This window comes from Bidens hawaiensis, unplaced genomic scaffold (genome assembly GCF_021521415.1).
Source record: "Bidens hawaiensis isolate Kalapana, Puna unplaced genomic scaffold, B.hawaiensis_p1.1 tig00009159_1, whole genome shotgun sequence".
Classification (NCBI taxonomy): domain Eukaryota; kingdom Viridiplantae; phylum Streptophyta; class Magnoliopsida; order Asterales; family Asteraceae; genus Bidens; species Bidens hawaiensis.
Window position 1 is genome coordinate 154,339 of NW_027491673.1, and position 8,176 is coordinate 162,514.

General features: G+C 34.0%; 2 protein-coding genes across 3 annotated transcripts; one reads left to right on the top strand and one right to left on the bottom strand.

Annotated features, from left to right (window-relative positions):
• The first annotated feature begins 21 nt into the window (after positions 1-21).
• On the top strand, positions 22-2,059 carry LOC143531381 (chaperonin-like RBCX protein 1, chloroplastic). Its single transcript, XM_077026688.1, has 6 exons — positions 22-298; positions 904-998; positions 1,175-1,292; positions 1,586-1,602; positions 1,705-1,767; positions 1,843-2,059. The coding sequence occupies exons 1-6, from the start codon at positions 145-147 to the stop codon at positions 1,915-1,917; spliced, it is 522 nt and encodes a 173-aa protein (XP_076882803.1). The 5' UTR covers positions 22-144; the 3' UTR covers positions 1,918-2,059.
• Positions 1,946-6,927, bottom strand: LOC143531379 (uncharacterized). Of its 2 annotated transcripts, none has more exons than XM_077026686.1 (16): positions 6,800-6,927; positions 5,308-5,387; positions 5,127-5,217; positions 4,479-4,605; positions 4,218-4,401; positions 3,947-4,091; positions 3,678-3,768; positions 3,444-3,502; positions 3,297-3,374; positions 3,103-3,186; positions 2,883-3,022; positions 2,690-2,818; positions 2,551-2,623; positions 2,365-2,450; positions 2,203-2,287; positions 1,946-2,112 (listed from the first exon to the last, which is right to left on the bottom strand). In XM_077026686.1, the coding sequence occupies exons 1-16, from the start codon at positions 6,860-6,862 to the stop codon at positions 2,080-2,082; spliced, it is 1,548 nt and encodes a 515-aa protein (XP_076882801.1). In that variant the 5' UTR covers positions 6,863-6,927; the 3' UTR covers positions 1,946-2,079. The 2 variants fall into 2 exon arrangements, with proteins under 2 accessions (XP_076882801.1, XP_076882802.1); XM_077026687.1 differs by having other exon boundaries at positions 5,308-5,384; positions 6,800-6,926.
• Between the last annotated feature and the right edge of the window lie 1,249 nt (positions 6,928-8,176).

The following is an 8,176-nucleotide window of genomic DNA, read 5'->3' on the forward strand; positions in this document are numbered from 1 at the left end:
GCGTGGATCGTTGTAAGCTAAATAATAAAAGAGTGAAAGATATTTATGCCAAAAAAAACAACAAAGATATTTTGCATGATACAATGTCATCCAATCACATTTGTTGTTGATAAAAACAGATCAAATTCAAATGATTAACCAACTATGGAATCCTCAACCATTCTTCCATTATCTCACCTTGCTGTTTTGTGCCACAAACCCCATAACACAACCATTGGAGCTCTTCCTTTTACTTTTAAACACTTGAAGCCAGCATCTCACCTCACTCTTACAAATTGTCAAAAGATGCATGTCTCAGGTGATCATCTAATAATACACATATATTAAATAAAATATTAGTCTTTTTTGTTAGCGCCGGTGCTTGTTAGTTTCTAGGCGGTTTGTGATTCTTTCTCTTTTGTCATTGATATGTTTTAAGTTACTAGTTTTTACACCGAAGAAAAAATTACCTTTGAAGCTTCGGGCCTTTTAGGAATAGGATTTTACTAGATACGTTTCTTTGTTTGCTTATTAGAAAGATATGAATTAGCATATTGGGAAGAACAATGGTCAAAATATATAAACTTGAAGGGTTGATGAGAGCATGTAGGTTGGGTTGAACTAGTTTTACAATTCACGAATCATTAATCGACTTAAGATCATACAAAAATGTGTACTAAAATCATGAACCAAAATATTAAATAAAATAATTTCAAAGGATTTATGATTTGAGTTTCGACTTTTAGCTAATCATTATCAATTCAATGTAACCGGGCCTTTTAAAGCTCCAGGCACAGCCTTAAGTAAACCGAAATTCGATTATGCTAGACTAGACTCGACTATCGACTTTTGATAGGTAGAGAAGTTAACCTTTTTGTTTTATAAATATGGTTGCTTTGACTCTTGAATGTTGACTTTTGACAGGATTTGGAGAAGCATCGCCAGAGTCCAAAGCAGCACAAAATCTTCACAATTTCTTTACGTATGTTGCAGTCAGGGTTGTCACTGCACAGCTTGAGGTGTGTTCTCTTCCTCCTAGAATTAGTTGACTTATTATGGTCAAACAAGTGGTAATACAGTGTTTAAATGTTTGAATAACATGATAACTTTTTTAATTAAAATAAAAGTTAAATGAAAGTTTAACTATCCAAGAGATATGCAGCATCTGGTTTGACATATAGTTTTGACAGAACAGAGCTACAATATTGAGGCATATAAGGATTTGATGGAGTTTCTGGAAACACACTCTTTGAATGATGGTGATAAATTTTGTGCAGAGTTAATGCGCGAATCACCAAACCATAAAACGCTAGGTATTCAATAACTTCCCTAATTCACAATTACAGTTTCCATCTAAATTTTTAAACTTTACCACCCATTTGACCAGTTAACAAGGTAAGTACAACGCAAATCAGCCCGTTTAACTGTAAACAGGTCAAAACTTCGAAATTTTAAAACTAGTTTAGTCCATTCCTAATCACTACAGTACATAAAGTTAGAGTAAATGTTATTATCATATTGTTGTATTTATTTGAGAGTTTTTAACTATTTGTTATTTTTTTATCTTTTAATTTGTTGGATTCACATGATGCTTCCACCTTCATAGCTATGAGAATATTGGAGGTAAGTATAGCTCTTGTTCATTGTAATTTGTTAAGTTTATTCTTCTGCTAACTGCACTAAAGTTAAGCTTGTTTTATCTAATAAAACATATAATTTACTTAGGTTCGGTCTGCATACTGCAAGAGAGATTTCGAGTGGGACAATTTAAAACGATTAGCGTTAAAGGTAAAAAAGAAAACCATATTATAAGTTACTTCTTTTGCTCCAATAATTTAGTTCTTATTTTTTATGTTTCTGCAGATGGCTGATGATTCTAACACGAGAATTATGAGGGATTACGTGTTGGAAACAAGTCACGTAGATAATGATAAATGAAACTTGTTACATTATGGATGATAATATGCTATTTTGTTCTCCATCAAGTGTTGCATACAATCATGTATATTTACATTTCATGTAATGCATCATATCACATCTTATTCAAATGAAGGTAACATATTATAAAGTATTTACAGAAGTCGGTTCAATGAATCGTGCCTAATTTATTGAATCTTCATTTCTCTCCAGTGGCTACACATGGAAATATGTGTATTACCATTTAAGCATGTGTGTATGTATGTGTGTGTGTGCGTGTGTGCGAGAAAGAGAGGGAGAGATTACCTTGATATGGTTATGGACATCAGGAGAGGCTTGGATATGCCCCGTGCTAAAATAAGCCTGCGCATAATCTTCAATATTTTCCAAACTGCAAATATGTTTTTCATAATTATATTATGTTAAAAAATTTTATAAACTGAGATGAGAGTTTAATATCTTAATTACCTGTAAATGTAGTTTACCATAATTCCTGCACTTTGACTAAGACCCTTTTCGGACCGATCAGCCATCCAGTTTAATCTTCCAATCATCTATGAATACAAAATTAACAATGATTAATTTCATAAATGGGGAAAGAAAAAAAAGGACAGGAAAAGTGGCAGAGATGCAATTTTTTTTTTTTTTACATACGGCTCCGTTTTGCAAGTGAAAATTGGCAACCGAATCTAGAGCTTTCCCTCTTTTCTTCTCAAGTACAAGGTACCTGTTATATTTAACAAATTTAATTAACATAACTTAACAAGAATTAATTAAAGATAATAAAACATACCTGGCACATAGTCTTAATAGAATCGGTTCTAATACAGTTAACAGTTGATCAGATCGAGTCCACTCATGGTTTGATGAGGTCAACAAGGTCAGCAACACTTCCATCCCATTTTCCACTGTATTTGAGTCCCTACAATATAGATTATTTTTAATCTCAAATGAAGCAAGTAGGGCCTACAATATTCTAATCTTACATGTATGCATCCATCAGTGCTCTTTCTTCCTCGGGTTTGAGGATGTTCTCACAGAAAACGGGGCCCGATCTCTCGGATGATGCTAATTTAGATAGCAGCCACTGCATGAAGCCCGGGATAGGGCTTAGGGTTGCAAAATTCTATAAAAAAATGTGTAAAAGGTTAAAAACCAAAATAAGTTATGCAAATGACGCTTGCATAATTGATTTATACCACTTACATGTATATTTGGCATGTCTTTCTTCACGAGATATATCACTCGTTTAATAAGGAACTTTCCTAAGTTGACTCCTGCTAAGCCCGGCTGCCAATATTAAAACTAAAAGTTATCCGTATTGGTCATGTAAAAGTAAACGAGGGAAATAATATATCCGAATGTCGGAATTAGAATGAAAAATATTGAAGTTAAATAACCTGAGTTGATGAAATGGAGTAGAATAATGCAGTTGTTGCTTCACCTTCAGGTGTTGGAGGATCATGCCATAAAACTTCCTGGAATGAAGCGAGTAATGGTTAATAAAAAAATATAAAAAATTAAAATGATGATGGTAAAACATTTACCTGTATGGTAGAAGCTATATGCTTCATAAGTGCAACTTCAATAAATATAAGAGGCTCACCTGACAAAAAGATTAGACACTAGTCATGTTATGTATTCAAAAACGACTACAACTTTCTGCTTCAGAGCATTACTCCTAGAAAAAATATTCATCTTTTTATTTATAAAATCAAACGAATCTTTATCTTCTTTGAGTATCAGTAAGAGCATTGGAAGCCATGTGCAGGAAGACTGACCCGGTATAGATGGATGAATATATCCAAAACAGCGGCGACCTAGTCCCAATCTCCTCTTTAAATCTATAAGATTACTAATGGGATGCACAGCCTGTAAATGTAAATTTTATTGAACTCATAAACATAAAAATTTATACAAAAATTAAAATAACTTTAAATTTTAAAAAACTATATATATTCAATAATTATGATCCAAACATGTACAAAATTGTTTAACAAAAAGTTTAAACGTTGTGGATCATAATTCAAAAGCAGTAACAGATGCAAACCTCATAAGCTACAATCTTCTCTAACAAAGAAGCAGGATCATCCCAAGTAATTTGGTGAAGCTCCAAATTAGCGGGACTTAACCAAGTAATAAGCTTTTCTTTCAAATAAGAGTCGAGAGCACGTATTGATGCAATGTTTTCATCCCTAAATATTTAACATAACCGTCTAAACTTGAACAAAATAATCACATTTTATAACATTTCAACATTTTCATACCACAATTTTAGGAACTCAGGGGTCAAATAACAACAGTTTTGGGCATAACCTTACGCGATAATAGATAAAATATCAGCACGAACCGAAGCCAAAAACTTCAAACCACCAGGATGTGTGTTAAGCCTTTCGAAGAGAACCTCATACATCGGCTTAAGCGCATGTCTCAAATTTCTTTCAATTCTATAAAAAGCAGACAGTTGACCATCCAATTCATGCCCATGATCATCAGTTTCATCTCCTGCAGTTAATTGTTTTACACTCAAAAGTCAAAACAATATAAACCAAAATGCAAATTTGTAACAAAAGAAGACCCACCTTTAGGGATCTCAAGACCAACATACTGCTTCATCAAATCCCTAACTTTAGTCCTGTTAAGATCATACTCTCGAGCGAGAATGAGTAGTAGTTTGTGACGGTTTTCTTGAGAAAGACTAAAATAACCCTGCACCACCACATCCATACTGTCAGTTAGGCATGTAAACGAACTGAGTGAACATGAACAGAGCATGTCCGCTTTTGTTTGTTTAACTTCAACCAAAAAAGTAATATAACGAACATGGTTTCTTGTTTGTTAAGAAAATGAACGTGTCCAATTATGTTCATTCATTAACAGTATGAACGAACGATTTATGAACATAACTGAAGATAGATGAATGAACATGTTTGGCCTAAACATTATTAAAACTAGACTAAAATGTAGTGAGCCTTAAAAATTTTAATGAACATATTAAGGAATTTAAACTAACAAACATAAACAAAATTTGTTCACGTTCGTTCATTTAACTAAATGAACAACCAAATTTGTTCATGTTTGTCCATAGATTAAATAAACGAACATAAAGAAGTTTCTGTCAAACAGATCACTGAACGTTCGGTTTATTTACACGCCTATTATCAGTACTCATCACATTATCAAATAGCACCATACATGGAACATTAATCAACAGAATTTATTTCCTTTACCTCCGAGAATTCATTTAGTGCAGTGTCTAATATCTCTTTCTTGTTCATTGATATGACTGAATGCATTGATTCACGCACCTGCCCAAAATCTCTGAAAGTATTTAAATTAGATTAGAAGTTTGCATAAACGGAGGAAAAAGAATCTTGATGAAACTGTATATAATGATTAAGCATACAAAACCTTTCGGTCTTGATCGAGGCGTTTTGAGTGACTGATATGTTCCCTTCCAAAGGAGCATGTTGCAGTTGGTTAACTTTCTTCTACCAAAAAACCCAAAAAAAAAAAAAAAAAAAAAAACATATACATATCAGCATCAAATATTGAGAGATAAACAAACATCAGACATGTTTCCAGTTTATTTATAAAAAATCATAGCAAGCCTTTTATCTTAAAAATAGTAGAAATATGCTGCAAATGATCCGGGACATAATTATTAAGAACTATAACTAAGCAAGAAAAGAACAACAATGCATAGTTCCAAAACTAGCCCTGCTTGCGATGCGCACATATGATGTATATATGTGTGAACCCTCGGGTGGGCAAAAGTGAAATTGCACTAATTTTGACGTTATTTTACTAATCTCGTGAAAATAACGTTAAAAGTGACGGACGGTTAATCAGGCATCATGTAGTGGCGTTGATAGCTGAAAGATAAGGGTACATGCACCGATCAGCTGGTGTCCCGATGATTGAGTGCTATGTGCCTTATGTCCAAGGCTTGATGCAAAACTACTATCGAGCCGGGGGTCTCACCGGAAGCAGCCTCTCTATCCCTATGGGGTAGAGGTAAGGCTGCCTACATCTTACCCTCCTCAGACCCTACCATAGCTTTGCTATTGCTGGGATATACTGAGTACGATGATGATGATGATGATGATGATGATGATGATGATAGTTCCAAAACTGAGATACTAATACATACAATACAAACACATCTATTGCAGTGTTGTAAAGGTCAGCGACTAATTGCTAGTTGGCCGGTGACTGATTAATTTTGGGTAATCAGCCACAAATCAGTAGTCAGAGTGTCAGACCTAGTCGGACCTTAACTCAGGCCTTAATTCCGGCCTAGTTCAAGCAATATGCGACGGTTCCATATATATACACACACATAAAAATGTGTGTGTGTGTGTGTGTGTATAAAAATTATAGAAAATTGTAGGGGTGAGCATAAACCGCACGAGACCCGAACATGATCAGACTGGTTATTTACAATAGGGTAACATTAAAAGGGGTCCGAGTCAGGTCTCGCGTGTCTGATGCATTTGCTCTTTACAAAATCCAAGTGAGACCCGCGAGACCTGGACCTATCAAACCCGGTTATTTACAACATGGTCTGTTCCCGGGTCCTGAAAACGCCACTAAACGGGTCCGGGTGGGGTCTGGCGGGGTCTTATATAAAAATTCCAATTAATCAGTAGTTGTACAACAAGACTGATGTATTGCAGAATTATAAAATTACAATGCTTATATCAGTCCTAACAAATTTTATCCAACGAAACCGCATCAATTTGAATCAGAGTTACATAATATAATAATAATCAAATTTGAATTTTGAATTCAATTTTCGAAATCTGAGAAGAATTAGGAAAATAAATAATAATAATAATAATAATAATAATTTCAATTATATACAGAAATAATAATCAGAGGAGGAAAATACAGTACTTACAGACAAAGGGGAAAGTGGCCTCATTTTAGAACGGAGGAGAATCGCTAGACCTTTTTTGTTCATAATAATAATAATAATAATAATAATAATAATGTGATTTCACTTTGACTTTAAGATTACGATGATTACGTCAACCTATCTAATCAATTCAGTAGTTATAGATCATGGTGACTGTAACTATGCATTTGATTTTCATTTGGTTAACAACAACACTGAACAGGGGTTTGGTTTCATTCCTTCAAAGCCCAATAACTAATCTCACAAATGGGCCTTATCAATAGTCCTAGCTAACGTCGTTCCCGAACCCGATTAACCCGACCCAAACCTGAATAAGCTAACTCGGGTCGGGTTAAATAGTCAAAAAGTATTAACCGAGTTATTCGGGTTAGCCCGAATTGTTAATAGGGTCGGGTTCAGGTTTATTTTTGGAAAAAAGTCGGGCTTCGGGTTAACCCCAATAACCCGATTAGTGGTAATTCTTAACTTTAAATACAATGATGAAAACGTGAAATAAGCACTATAAAGGCAATATTGTAAGCTTTATAGATGAGTTAATTATTTTGCTTATTCATGACCCGTTCGGCAGAAAGTTCATTTATGTTGTGTCATTTAATTAAACGAACGAACATGAACACATGTTTCATTCGTTTATTTATGTTCGTGAACGTTTGTTTATAACGTTCATTTAAGTTCATTCGTCTACATATCAATAGAAAATTATTAAATATTATTTGTATTTAGAAACTATATCACCCTAATATGTTTTATATTTGTTTGTTTGTGTTTATTTAAATGTGTTCATTTATGTATGTCTGTGTTCGTTAATGTATGTACATATATGTTCCTTCATGTTTGTTTATCTTTGTTTAACTATGTTTGTGAACAATTCGTTTAGATTTTAAATAAACGAACAAGAACATGTTTAGTTTTTAACTAACAAACATGAATGCATATATTTGTTCTATTAAGTGTTCGTGTCTGTTAAAAGTAAATTGAATGAACACGGACATGCCTTTATTCTTGTCGGTTCGATTCGTTATAGGCCTATATGTGTAATTATAATATAATTACTTGTAAAAGAAATTGAAAATTGAGTGGAATGAGAAATTTTGCAATCTGTAAGTTACAAACACAAAAAACAACTTATAATTATGAAAAGTAACATGGTTAACCCGATTAACTCGAATAACCCGAAACCCGAATAACCCGAACCCGACTAACCCGAACCTTAATAGGGTCAGGTTGCGGGTTAATTTTTTTTTGGAAAACCCGACTAACCCGACCCGATTAACCCGAAACCCGATCGGGTTGACCCGATGAACACCCCTAGTCCCAGCATAGTAGACATGTCCCGTGACCATAAACAATAAACGGGTC